General features: G+C 40.8%; 1 protein-coding gene across 6 annotated transcripts in view; it reads right to left on the reverse strand.

The window, feature by feature from the left end:
- XPO4 (exportin 4) overlaps positions 1-15,033 on the reverse strand; it is a 340,414-nt gene that overhangs the window by 104,817 nt on the left and 220,564 nt on the right. For all 6 annotated transcript variants that reach the window (XM_029602525.1, XM_029602521.1, XM_029602524.1 and 3 more), the window contains 2 exons: positions 13,461-13,620; positions 7,593-7,762 (listed from right to left, as the gene is read on the reverse strand). In XM_029602525.1, the coding sequence (XP_029458385.1) occupies positions 7,593-7,762; positions 13,461-13,620 (330 nt within the window). The remainder of the gene's footprint in view (positions 1-7,592; positions 7,763-13,460; positions 13,621-15,033) is intronic.

The following is a 15,033-nucleotide window of genomic DNA, read 5'->3' on the forward strand; positions in this document are numbered from 1 at the left end:
AAATAGCCTCAAAGAATGTATGGCTTATAATTGAAGCCTGTAATACTTAAGGCTTAATATAATCATAGGTTGCAGATGGTTTTGTGTGTGCACCTACCGGTGCGACAAGGCTGGAGCACGATCACTGTATGCTTAAAGTCACTAGTGAGTGCACTTATCTTGAAAATGCCACGTAGAAGAAGAGCTTGCACAGTCCTGAAGCTCTTCTTCTACGTGGCATTTTCAAGATAAGTGCACTCACTAGTGACTTTAAGCATACAGTGATCGTGCTCCAGCCTTGTCGCACCGGTAGGTGCACACACAAAACCATCTGCAACCTATGATTATATTAAGCCTTAAGTATTACAGGCTTCAATTATAAGCCATACATTCTTTGAGGCTATTTATGACGGTTGTCAGATAGGTTTACTTAAGAGTTCTTTTCTAGCTGAATATTACAAATTTGAAGTATTCTGTTTTTCAGCTGCACCTTTGGGTTTATTGATTTTCTATTGTTAGACCTTCAATATAGGCAGGGCATTACTGTCTCTTACAGCATCTTGTGAAAGCTGTATTATATAGATTCAAATCATACAGAAAATGCTTGTGACGAGGATCACTTACACAATATGACAGTGTAATAAGCTGACCTTCTCTAGCCTGAGAAATCCCCACCCACCTTAAAAGTTCCTTTGTTTTAGCTTTGCTTTTGATGTCTTCTTCTTCTTCAGAAGATTCTTTGCTCTGTCAATACGTACAAGGCAAATCTGCCAGGCGGTCAGAGGCACGCAGCCAAGCCATAAGGCAAGCCCCAATGCCCACTGAGGCAATTCTCATGGCTGTCTTGAACATGTCGTACGCAGAGTGGACCTCGTGTTTATCACACTCAAGGCCCTGCTGCACTACTCTCTGAAATTCCTCCTGAATTTACTGCGGAAGGCATTCCCCCAACTCCTGGGCCTGTTTCCAGAGGTTCCTGGAGAACTGATCCACAGAGTTGGAAACAAGCGATTCTGGCCGCTAACATAGTGCCTTGAAACACCCGGCGTCCAAGAGCATCCATAGCCCTATGTGCTCGGCCCGGGGGTGCTGAGGCATGACTGCGAAAACTCTTCGCCTTCTTCGAGGCCGATCCCCCCACCACCGATTGGTGCAGGAGCTGTCGGTGCTCAAACCCAGTGGTAGGCTGGACCAGATCAACTGCGTCTGTATTGAGGTTCACTGGAGGAGCATAGATGGGGTGCTCCCAGAGTCATGCTACCACCTCCTTAAAGATGTCATAGACTGGGACAGCCACCACCTCCTTCAGGGCATCCAGGAATTGCAAGATCTCCAGCAGCTTGAGCTGAGAGCCCTGCTCTGTTAACAGCTGGAAATGCACAGACTTCGCCATGGCTTTAATGAACCCAGTGAAGGCCGAGCACACAACTGTGACCTAAGCGTTCAGCCAGCTGGCTAAGCAGGCTCCGTTGGAACTGAAGAGGGAACAGAGGGCACCGGAAGCGCCAGGGGCACTGATGGTACCAAGAGCATCAGTCCCGATGACCCCGGGAGAGTTAAAGGGAAGCAGGCTGATCCCAATGGCCTTTCCTCATCCGATGAATCCCTCACCGAACAGGAACTGGTGACGGCAGCAGCGAAGGGGCTTGGGGCACTGGAGCCGGCTGCATCAGCAAGACACCAAGCAGCATATCCAGCCACTCCAGGAGAGGTGCAAGCACCATTGGAGTCGGCTCCTGCGGCGATGACAGTCCCGGTGGAACCGGAGGCTTGATGCCCTGCAGGGCCCGGCGGACCGCCAACCGCATGCGCCTCTCAAATTCCTCCTCAAAAGCTGCCAAGGATAAAACGGCTTGAGGAGGAGGCGGCAGCAGAATTGGAGTGTCCCGCGAGTCACAGAGAGTTACTGAACCTTCCATTGGTGCCGGTGGAGGGCACTGAGAGTCCTCGGAATGACCAGGAGTCACTTCCTTCGCACGAGACCTCTTCGGGTCTGACTTGGAGGAAGATGAGCGGTGACGATGTTTCCTTGACTTCTCTTAATGCTCACCTCGGTCTATACCTGGAACCAATGGCGGCAGAGAAGAGCCTGACCTAGAACGGGAAGGCATCGAACAGGCTCGGTCCCCCGCCCCCACCTCAGGACCAAGGAGTGACAGCGGAGGCAACCTCGAGGGGATTGAGGCTGAGACTTCCTTCTCGAGCGAGGTTGAAGTCCCAGACGACAACGATGGATCCAAACGTTTAGGGCCAAATAGCTTTGCCATCTCGTCCAAGCGTGCCTGATGGCCCTTGGGAGTCATCTGGGCACAGAGATCACAACCAAGGACATTGTGTGATGCCCCAAGGCAGAGGACACAGACCTTGTGGGGGTCTGTGATGGACATAGTCCAGGGGCACTAGTCTCACTGGCGAAAGCCAGATGATACCATAGCAAAAAGAACGCAGTGTGCGGTTGATGGCCGGCGGCCACCTGAGGGAGACACCGTCAGCTATCGACTGCGAAAACCTGAGAAACTTACCAAGCCAGTAGGGAAAAATCCAGAGAAGTGCAGAGGGACCCAATGTAACGCTGGTGATGAAAAAACTGCAAAAAAGCAAAGAAGCGCAAGCTCCAAGACCACGAAGCGAATAGCGTGATTAGCATGATTAGCAGCATGACGCGTGATTAGCAGCATGCTGAGCATGCTTAGTGCCAGGCAAAGTTTCTAGAAACGTTGACAAAAAGGTTTTCCGTGCCGGGCTCCATCTGATGATGTCACCCATGTGACAACCGTCCTGCTTGTCCTGGGAGAACTGAAAGTTTTTGACAGGATGCACAAAATGGAAGAAACTATGATGATCTTCCCAGATGAGAATATTGAAACAAGTCTCTGAAAGATTCCGAAAAAGAGAGAATACGCTGCTGCACAGGTCATCAATACAGATCAGAGCATTTCCATACTGAGATAGGAAATGTGAAGCCTGTTTACCTCTTTCAAATTGAGGATGGGTCTGTAGGAACATGCCCTTTTGTTTTACATGGAACTGGAACCACTGCTTGCAACTGTGGAAGCTACTCAAGAGTAGTAAAAACAGCTACTCTCCCAAAGGGCAACACATATGGAGAGACCATACAGGTATCGGGAACTGAAGTGGCAAGAATTAGATTGCATCCATGAAAATATGTGGGATCACTCCGGGTAAAATTGTTGAACTCAAGTATCAACAGATACCTTAAGGAGAGGAACCACCAACCTTCACTGGGTGGAACAGCTAGCCAGAGCCAAACCAGAAAATTCACCTCTTGGCCTTATAGCCCCTTAAAAGGACTGATTTATTCTTCTCAGACTGAACAATTGGGGTTCACTTCCCATAGGTCCTTTACAAGTTTATGTCCTCACCAAAGAAAGTTTTGCACATGAAAATAAGTTTAATTAGACAGGATTTGGAGGAAACAGCTGCTGCCACAAAAGCCTTCATGCTGCAATCGATAACACTATAGAACTAGAAGAGATCCCAATAAGGTCATAGGAGAGCAGCCCAGGACTCCAGCCGAATTGCCTCATGCCCTTCAAAAGTGCTGCTGTACCCAGCACAAGCACTTGAGCTACATAGATATCAGAGAAATTGACCTGTACTAATAAAGATATGGATTAAAAGGCATGTTTCAACAGAACCTAAATCTTTCTCTCCTGATGATCTTTGAGGGCTGTGACCCTTATTACTAGAATAGTTGTTTTGCAGGAATCCCCAAAATATTTGAAAAAAGGCATTATGTGCCATCTAGTGAAAGAGTACAGCTTGGTGAAGCAATCCTCAAAACCTTTGAACTATTCCCAGGGGATTCCCACTGCATTAGGAGTATACACTTGCACTTTTGAATGAAGGGGAACGAAGGCTTTAGATGACCCATGGATTCCTTTTAGAATAGGGTCCCATACTGGAACCTCCATAACCTGAAAAACTGACACGACCACCTGAGATATAAGACAATTTTTATTTTTTTTTTAACAAATAGGCTGAAGACTGAGTCATTCTCACCCTCTGAAAGCACTTGTCCTTTTTCTAAGACAGTGTTTCTCAACACCCTCCTGGAGGCAGACCTAGTGAGTTGGGTTTTTAGGATATCTGTAATGAATATGCAGTGTTTGCAGATCTCTCATATGCATATTCATTCTAGCTATCCTGTAAACCCAACTGTATTAATTGTGCCTCCAGGAGAGAGTTAGGAAACATTGCTCTAAGGACCAACAACTGTCTACATCCATGTTTTCCTTCAGGACAGAAAAAATGAGGGGACTCTCTCAGAGTCCTCTGCTCCAAACACTACTGTGGATAACTAGGCCCTTAGTGCCACTGTATATCCAGCAGCTGAAATGACCAGAGTAGAGCCCTAACCCGTGGCAGATGCGCCCCCCCCACACACACACCTTTAGTTGTAAAATGCCAAAGAAAAACAAAAATCTGAGAAGAAAGAAAATACTGGATTTGTGCTGGAGTTGCACTATGTGATGATGTCACAGAACATGTGTCCTCTGTCTGCATCTGCTAGTAGGGGGAATATACCCACATGCTTGGCATGGATCCTAAGGTCTGACTGCAAGTACTACTGAATTTGTGCTGCCGAACTCAGGGGCCTTCACAGGCTCTTCCCAAAGTATCACAGTTGCTAACGCAAATAGCACAGTAGGAGCCAGCACCACAAAAGAAGTGCCTGCTCACACAAACCCTGTCGTCAACCAGATCCCACTACAACATGGTCAGAAGCTGTGAAGAAATATTGCAGGCCTGAAGACAAGGAGGCTATTGGCTGGTTGGCCCTGCTTCAAAGCCGCTATCGCCCACAATCCACTGAAGACTTACCCTCTCTTCTCCAGTTGTTTGTTTCAGCAGAAACTTATGTTCGCCTCACCTCTATTTTATTTTCTTATAAGCTTTAATAAGTTAGAGAGAAAAGGAGGGGGGACGAGTGGGAAGCAAACAGAAGCTCCTCCTGAGCCAAAAACAAGCTCCCATCCTTTAAGCTCTACTAAATCCCCTCTGGAGCTAGGAGCCTTACACAGGGGTCACTTAACTGGGAAGCATCAGTTCGCTGTCAACAAAGCAGAAAAGGCTGACAAACGTAGAATTGCCCAAAAATTCTCCTTCAGGCTGGGCAGTGGCCAAAGCCTGGAAGTCAAGTTCCTGCTGTGCCATCTGCTGAAGACAGAGAATACTAGATTTGGTTTGGAACTGCACCTTGGTAATAATCAGTGATGATGTCACAGAAGATGATGTGTCTTCTGTCTCCATCTGCTGGTAGAGGGAATAAACTCACATGCCTGGAATGGTGTAGTTCGATGCTTCTCAACCCAGTCCTCGGGGCACACCTAGCCAGTCAGGTTTTCAGGATATTCACAATGAATATTCATGACATAGATCTACATACAATGGAAGCAGTGCATGCAGATCTATCTTGTGCATATTCATTGTGGATATCCTGAAAGCCTGATTGATTAGGTGTGCCCCGAGGGTTGGGTTGAGAAGCACTGCTGTAGTAGGATAAGGAAACTTACTGTTCAGCACTTTTTATATGCAAAGGACCCTAATTTTCTGCAATAGTCTAAAGATATTTTATTTATGTAATTTATATTCTGTTTTTTTCAGGCACTTCAACGCAGATTACATTCAAATACTATAGATATTTCTCTGGCTCCAAAAGATTCTGCAGCAAGGCATTTGGAATCCTGCAGCCAAAAATCTGAAATTCTGCAACAGCTCTACACACTTGTATGTCTGTATTGTACAATAAGCCCATGTATTGCATTTAAAGAGTGAGAAATCATTGTACACAAACAAAATGTTTCTTTAGATATTAAAACCCGTGCTATTACAGTTTATGTGTAATGATGTTAAACCTCTTTGGATCTCAATTTAATGTTATCTCAATTATAGTGATCCTGCAGTAGAGTAAGGCTGCTTAACATACTATACAAATACATAAAAATGCTGCTAGGCAGATATAAACCAAAATGACCCATCTTATCTGCCATTTATTATGTTACAAAATCCTTTTTAATAGAAAACTGGCTTGACTAATAATTATATCCTATGTTAAAGTTCTGTACCATTGTTAATAAACCAATTAATTACTCAATATCAAATTCCACTTTCTTTTCATGTATTTCCTTTCAGGTATTTAATTGGATTAATGTTTTCAGCTTCTTTAATTGGCAGAAGACAAGATATTTATTTGCACCACCTTATTTTTGATCATGATAGCTCTATCTGCTCAGTACGTTTGTGTCAATCTTAAATTTGAAAGTCTGCTGTCATGCTTTGATTGGCTGAACAGAATAAGCCTTTTAATCTGAATCATATTCAGTCACATTCTCTTTCTTCATTAAAATATTAATGCAAAGATTCTATTTAACAGAATAATGTTGCCAGGATTCTTCAGCAATGAGTAGATTCTGCAGCAAATTCTGCATCTACAGAATCACAGAAAATCACAAGCCTTGCTGCAATGTATAAATGAGAGCAGAAAGGACCATTCTGAAAGCTCAATGGCCACAATTACACAGTCATGGACTCTGAAGACTTGATCACATCTTAGGGTTCAAACCAAGAATCTTAGTGTAAACATATAGAAACAGCAATGTACCAATGAATATGAATATGCACAATGAAGAATTTACAACACAAAGGAGAAAACATTCTGGCAACAAACGTTTACTTCCATATCAGACTTGTATCTGGCCAAAATGCAGGATTTTCACTATGCTTTACCACTTAGCATTTCACAAGGTGTTTGGAACATATTTCAAGCTCTTTACACACTATTGAACATAAGCATTTTAAACTATTTTAAACACTTGCAGCTCTATAAATGCTTTGTTTTTATTTTCTTTATGAATACACAAACTGTACTGCTTCCTTCATAAACTTTAGCACATTAAAAGGAGATGCACCTGAAAATAATAATGTACCTGACTTTCCACACCAAACTATTATACATATGTTCTCTCTTTTGGAGAACAGTTGATAGGTTTTATCACATAAAGAAAGTTAAAAACATTCTGAACAGATGGGACGATAAAACAGTGCATTTCTATATTATTAACATGCTGTGCTCCAGACACACTGTTTGAAATTAAATTCAATTTATAACTTAATATAATTCAAGCCTAACGCAGTTTGACTGGTATAAGTTCCTATGGTGTGACACCAGATCAATCTGGAACTAAAACGTTTCTATCAACATACTGCATTTTCCTAATGGTGAAAACACTTCACTCAGGCAAATACAATTTTGGTTTTAACAGCTGGTCCCCAGCTGTCTTACAAACTAGAACCTGAGTAGTAAGGCAATAATGTGTGAGCTTTCAGAAGCATAGAACATGTTTATAATTTGAAAATACTCTTGTATGTTCTCTGGCTAACAAACTCTGCTTAGAATTATAAATTAAAGCTCAAAAAATGTAAAACCTCACACTAGATCTGTGAATAGTCCACTGTACTTTTGTTAACTCGGCCACTGTTTTTCTAGGGCCCGCATGTACTCTGCAGAAAAGGTTCTCTTAACATGTTGCCCCTTGATTTCTGCCTATCAACTGAAAGATGCAGAAATAGTAACAGTGCCTAGCGCTTACCTTTCTCTCCGCTCAACCAGTGTTACTAACAATTGTACTGTGTCGGTCGCCAGGTCCTGCTCTGAGCTCCATACGGAGAGGTTGCTGATCACTTTTTCTAAAAGGTAACCTATAATCCACCGGGAGCCCTCTGTATCGGCACCAAAAGCTGTGTTAAATGGCAGGCTTATCTTTAAGAGAAAAACATTGAACACACAAGGTAAGCATATTTAAAATTTAAGTAAACGAAAGTGTGAGCTCACACCAGGATCCTGCCATGGCTCAAGTAGATTAAATGTGCAAAAGAAAAACAAGAAAAGAACAGCTGCTTTTACTCTTAAGCTACTTTCACCTCTAAAAGTGTCAAAAGTAGAACATGTAAACTTAGCAGGCTACTAGTCATGAACTCCAATGAAATTTATTTATTTATTTTTTCATTTTTAAGCCATGCCTGTCATGTACCATGACAAAAATAGGCCTTGAATGAATTAACCTTCGTGCATTCCAGACATCTGTCATCACTTTCAGAGCAACACCAACACAAATATATTGCTTGGATCAATCCTTTTCCTAGAATCCTCCCTTCGTTTCCCCTGGCCTGCTCTATTTCCTGAATACTATTCCTTTTGCACTGACTTTTCGCCTTCTTCTTTACCAAACATTAGTGGTCTCTTATTCTTATCTCTTTGCAAGATGCCTGACACAAAACCCTATTAAACTACCAGCTCATTAAAATGAATACAGCTATGAAAGAAATTGGAATTTCATATCTCCTACATAAAATTGTTTGGTTAGGTAAAATAAATTCTTTCAACACCAACCAGAATAAGAACAATTAAAAGCACATCATCATTCATCATCATTTCACTCATCCGTGTGAATATCTTCCCATTGTGCTGAGATATTAACTGGCTCTGCAGAAAGCCTCCCATTACTTTATTTTATTCACTTTTCTCACTTGCCTGAACAGTATGGATTCCTTCAGAAAATATACAGGGTACTATTATGTGTAATTACACTTATCTGATAAGCTGAAGCCATTGGGGATGTTGTCTCTGTCTGCAACTCCAGTTTGGGATATTTTTAAGTTACAGAGTCACAGATCTGTTATCTCCTAAGAGATACCACCAAATTCAGGAGCTAACTAATTTAATTTTCAGAGGAAGAACACAAAAAGGGAAGGATTCCTCTGCAGAAGAGCAATTGTTTGCACATGTTACCTTTAATGGGGCCAAAGATGATGCTGTACATGATATCAACACCACATCATCTAAAGATGACATGCATGGTCTTGAAATCTCATTTATAACATCTATTGATGACTCTGAATCAAGCTCAATACGGTATCATAACCTGCAAGGAATTCACTTAGCCATGACCAAAATGGCAACTAGAAGTCTGCTCTGCAGAGGATGCACTGCCTGTGATAGTTTAAACTAACCAGGGCTGCCAACAATTTTTTTATTTTATTTATTTTTTTTATTTTTTTTAAGATTTGCAGCGCCAAGTTGCTTTTTGTAACACCTTAAACAGGAACTGTACTACAGTGTAGCTTTTGGAGCACAGAACATTAATGCAGTGATTTAAAAATAAGGAAGGCAAAATGTTAACAAAAGCTTAAGAGTTCTCATGTCATTTCCATCCAAAATCTTATACAGCATTGTATGGTACTGTGGAAATTTTTATCATGTAACTTTCGTGTTATGTGATTTTAATGTTTTGTGTTGCTGTAAACCTGCCTAGTCTTGTTTGAAAGGGGTGGTATATAAATGGAAGAAATAAATAAAAATAAAATACTTGGTCAGGGATAAAATAGGGTAAAATAGAAGCAGCTTTAGTAATGTCACATGAAGTCAAAAGTTCATCACCATCATAGAAAAGGGCTGCTGGCAAGGAATATGAAAGGACCGATGGCAAAGGATCAGAAATTAACATGGAGGAAGCCTCCCTTACAACACAATTCTCTCTGTTTCAAAGGGAATGGGTGGATTGGAGGAAAGGTCTTATTTGCTGGAAGATATTGAGACGCTGCTGTCAGATAAAGTCAAAATCATTTACTAAATGGAGAAGGGATTCTAAAGATGCAAATAATAGGAGGCAGGAAAACAATAAGAAAATTTTAGGGATTCCAGAGAGAATGGGAAGGCGATGATCCAATGAAGTTTAAGGAGGCATTTCTGTCAAATCTACTGAAAATTCAGTTTATGAATACCCAGGACTAATCAGGACTCAGATCTTGCAATACCCTCAACCACTGGAAATCCTAAAGAGTACGAGCGATTGTACTGTGGGAAGGAAAAAGTTTGATTCTCACCAACAGCACAGAAAAGGAAGAGGTTTCTGACAAAGCAACTTAGAAATATGAAAGCAGGGTTTGAATTGTTCTGTTCATTCAGGATGAAAGTTGCTGTGAATAATAAGACAAAACATTTGAGAATCTTGAAGAACTTCAAGGTTATATTGATTCTCTTTTAAAAAACAAAATAAAGAATTGGTGACTCATAGTGCAGAAGGAGACAAAATGACCACCACAATGAGACAGTGAGTTTTATATACTGGAGACAGAAGCGCAAACAAGAATTTGTATATGGGGCTGGGTTTAAGTAAGATTCTTGATTACAGCTGGACAAACTTTGGAAAAAATCTCTGAATATCCGAGAGATTTAGAAAAAAGTATTGTGATTTGGTTCATGCGAAACTTGTATAGTCTGAGAGTTTCAGGTCTGCAGGCACATTTGTTACCGGGGACTAAGAAATCTAAATGCATGCAAGAATTTACTATAACAAAATGGAGTGCTGTGGTGCCACATTACATAATGTGTACAATATGAAAAACTTTCCAGGGATTTCATGTGAAATGTAATGGGCATGCAGAGAATGCATTGTAGGTCTACATGGAAATCTTGCAGATATGAATCATTTAACTTTAAATGTGACACAATGAATTTTGCCAACAACCTATCGGCCCAATTTTAAAAGGGCCACACACATAAATAACCAGGGTTACAAGCATGGCCAGGCCTTGCACGCAGCGTGCATTTTCAGAAGGGTCTGGCCACACACATAACCTCCGTTACACACTGAAGTGCCGAGCATCTCCAAGGAGGCGGGCCGGGGTCTGGGCAGGACTGGACAGAGCCATTTGACGCTGTTCTGGGAAAGTGCACACCGGCAGCAGGTAAGTTACAGAACAAAAAAAATTTAGGGTAGGTAGGGGTTAGGGGTGCAGAGGGGAAGGGGAGGAAGGTTAGATAGAGGGTTAGGGACCTGGAAAAAAGGCCAATCAAGTCACCGCACGTAATTTGAACATTCCCACCCTGCGTGCGCGAGTCGCGGACCGCCCACACATGCACACGCAGATATTAAAATCCAGCACGCATGTGCGTGTGGACATCTGATTTTATAACATGTGCGTGGCGGCACACGCATGTTATAAAATCGGCACGTCCATGCGCGCATGCCAGGAACCGCACGCACACATGGACACGCACGTGCCAGGAACCGCACGCACACACGGGGGCATGCACGCGTGAATCTTAAAATCGACCCCAATGGCATTAATAGAAAGTATGGAGATTAAGATATCAGAATGTATGAAGTAATATAGATGATCTCAGGGAGCATATGTTTGCATTATAAAGGAGAATAAGAATATGCACACAGACCATAAGTAGGTTCTGTGTTTTACACATATAGAAAAGAGGTTATTAGAGCACTCTAGAATGCTACAATGAGTCCTATGTGATGTGGGCATCATCAGAAGAACTGCTGTAGATCATATGAACATGATGATGTGATACATTAGTTTATGACTTGGTAAATCTGTACCAGGCATTGAGAACTACTGCATACATGACTAATTGTAAAATCAAGAAAAGACCCAGAAAGTTTACTTGCAAGGCATAAAGGCTCTGAAAGAATTCCTGGGAAATGCAGGAATGTAGAGTAGCAATGTTGCCTACAACTATGAAACAGATCCCTTGACTTTAAATGTAATGCACTGAGCTTTAATGATCTTTGTTTGAAATTTGGATGTTTAAAGATGCATGATGTAGGGATCGTATATAGCAATATATTCTGTGTGCAGAGGTTGTAAAAGCACATGCATTTATTTAACAGCTTTTATATACCGTCGTTAAGTGGGACCATCACAACAGTTTACATTTCATACACTGTGACATAATAACATAATAAATATTAATAATCAGATAATAAAATACATCAAATAATTACTCAAAATAAAACCTAATAAAATTATATAAAAATCAATTAGTCAAAATAAAACCCAATAAAATTATATACATATATTTTTAGTATATTCTACTTTTCAGGTACTTCAATTTCTGCAAGTTTAATTTAGAAGACTCCTGAAGTAGATAATGACATATCCATAATGTTAAAAGGAGTAAACTGAATGTAGCAAGTTAAATACTGAGGCATCCAGAAATGATGGGACTGAAAGGGCTGGTAGTCTTGAGGACATCTGCAATAGTAGTTTGTGTGTTACTAAAATGGCATGAAATCGATTCAGAGATGATTACTACTATGCTAATTCAAATGAATGACTGGGATTAAATAAGAGTATGAATTTTTACAGGAGAGGGAAAGAAAAATGCAGACGTGTTTAGAATAAGTGATATGGCAAGACTTGAAAATGACAGTAAAAAAAAGAAAAAGGAGTGGATTACATTTCTTAAGGATTGCTTCCAATATATAGTGTTAAATAGCTGCTTGGGAGAAAGGTTGTGAGAATAAAAGACTGAATAGCAGATTCCTCTTACAGGTCATCTGAATGTAACTCATGGAATCAAATGTTTGTTTGCAGTTCACAGAAATTGCAAAAAGGTAGGTGCACGTTGATTGCATTATGCTCCCAGACAAATTCATGTTTTGTTTAAATTGTATAGAAAAAATCTTGTGAATGAAATAAATGACACACAAAACCTTACACAGTCTTCTTATAGGAATCTTTTCCCTGTGAAATAGGGTATTGTTTATTTAAGGTATTATTGCATGTTAACACATTATGTGTTATAGCACTAAAAACTTTCATCAACATATTTGAATGTACTCCATTTTCTGATCTCTAGTCCTCAGCTGTACTTGGGCTCCAGGGTTCAATCAGAGAACACCAGAGGTGGAAGCCTTGGACAGCAGAGTAAAAACAATGCTGTGGGGCAATGCCCGGAGAGTACCTTACGACCATGACATGTTGTACTATTTTCTTACCACAGTGGATACACGTTGACAAAAGCATGACAGCTGTCATTCAAAGGACGTTACATTTTACATACAAGACACACATTCCCTCCTACTTCCGAGGAGTATTTTCTGTTGGACCCCTCTCACTCTGCAGATTGTGCCATTAGAGAAGCAAGCAATATGGCAACACAAAGTCAGAATGGAAATGAACTAGGAAGGGGCAGACAAAGCAGTGCAGCAAATAAGAACGAGTACGATGGGCAAGACACCAGTATTTCTCAAATCATATTTAACAAAAACAGCCTGAGCAAATGACATTTCATAGTCGTTGGCAAACTAAAAGCTGCACTAATGAGAACAAAGCTGAAACAGCATGCTAGCTTTTTACTGATACATTTTTATCTGATATTCTGTTTAACATCAATGTCCAATCAATACGGATCTTTTTCTATAATGCACCAGACTTTTTGTCTTATTAGTTTACCATTGTGTCTGTCTTAATCCCAATGAGAAATGCTATTATATCTTTCAATAAATAATAATCAAGACTGAAACTGGACAAATTACTGACAGAAAAGATGGTTAATCAATGCTGGGAATCAAATCTGTGTCCACCAGCATTTCCAAGCAGGTGCTAGACAATATTATAGAGTCAGACAGAACACACAGACAGTTTTGTAATCTGACCTGGTCGTAGAGTTTCTCATCCACCAGGAGGTATGTCTTCGCCCACCGCTTTAGAAACCACACAATATCTTTTCCCATTTGTGGGCTCAGAAGATGAGTTAGATCTGCCCTTGTTGCTCGAGATTCAACCTCTGAGGCTCTTAGGACAGCAGATAATAGTCTGTAAAATTAATACTTTAGTCAGCTAAGAATATGGTTTTGGATTCTGATTCTAGGTTCAAGTAATGTGAGGATACATTAAAACCAGCCGTATTCATTAAGTAACTGAGGCAGTGGTCTGAGAAAAGTACAAAAAGGTGCAACAGCTCCAGAAACAATCAACAATGAGAGGAAATCTTCTCTCTCTCTCTTATCATGCTAACTAAATGTGTGCAATCTTTGGGAGTAGATGCTCCCTTCCCTTTGACCATTGACTATTAGAGTTGCACAAAAATCTGTACTGCAGTGTAGAAGCAAGTTCCAGGAAGCATAAGCTACAAATCTTAGTCTTAATGTGCATAAGAACAATGATCACCACACAAACATTTTGTTCTGTTAAGATTTGGACTATACAGTGCAATTATTTTCAATAAAGGTATACAATTCACACTACCTCCTGAATATTTTGAGGGTGCTATGGAGCATTAATGGGTGGTAGTCCTATTTCCAAGAGCTTCCACCAGTGGTCAGGCGTTTATTGATGACAAAATTTTTCAAGACCTAAAGTCAGAGGAGTATAAAAGATGACAACCAGAATTTCTCAGAGAAATCTGCCCAGGTCGCAGTTTACTACAAGGAAGCTGGAAAGCCTGCAGAATTGGTAGGTATGAAGGCCCCTGGCTCACACCTGCTGCCTTGCTGCCCCCAGCAGTAAAAACAATAAAGGAAAAGCTCAGCAAGATGGAGGTGCTTATAATTGCACAGTATACATAAAATACAACTTTCCCTCTTTCTATAGAGGTGCTTATGGTAAATAAAATAAAGCCTAAATCAACAATTCACCACAAACTTGTGTACCATCAGAAATCCATTTGATAATATAAATGGAAATTAGGAACTCATTACCCCCAAGGTTACTAAATTGAAATGTATAGAAAAATATTTGGAGGACCAAGAGCAAATGGTGGCATGTGAAGTATTCATACTGGGAACATTTTGTGCAACTAAACAAAAAGGTAACTGATCTGGAAGATCGCTCCTGTATGGAAAACGTGCATATTTTGGAATTCCCCAGGGACTGGAGGGCCTCAGTGTGGGTCTTTTCACCCAATCACTCCTTGGAGACTTGCTTGGTGTAGGAGATTCCCCATTAGCTCACTCAAAGAGTCAAAGGGCCTCATTTTTGGCCCGAGGGAAAAACAAACCTCATACAATTATTTTAAAACTCCATAGTTAACAAGACAGAATGGATTCTGAGGAGATCCTGGTTGCTAAGAGAAAAATCACAATTCAGTAACTTTTATATTTTAATTAAAAACTGGGAGACAGAAGAAGAATGCAGAGATGAAAAATAAATTAAACAGGCTGAACCTGCAATTTTGTTCAGTTTATCCGACAAAATTGAAAGAATGCAAGCCAAGTGAGATGAAGACAA

This window comes from Rhinatrema bivittatum, chromosome 5 (genome assembly GCF_901001135.1).
Source record: "Rhinatrema bivittatum chromosome 5, aRhiBiv1.1, whole genome shotgun sequence".
NCBI classification, from domain to species: domain Eukaryota; kingdom Metazoa; phylum Chordata; class Amphibia; order Gymnophiona; family Rhinatrematidae; genus Rhinatrema; species Rhinatrema bivittatum.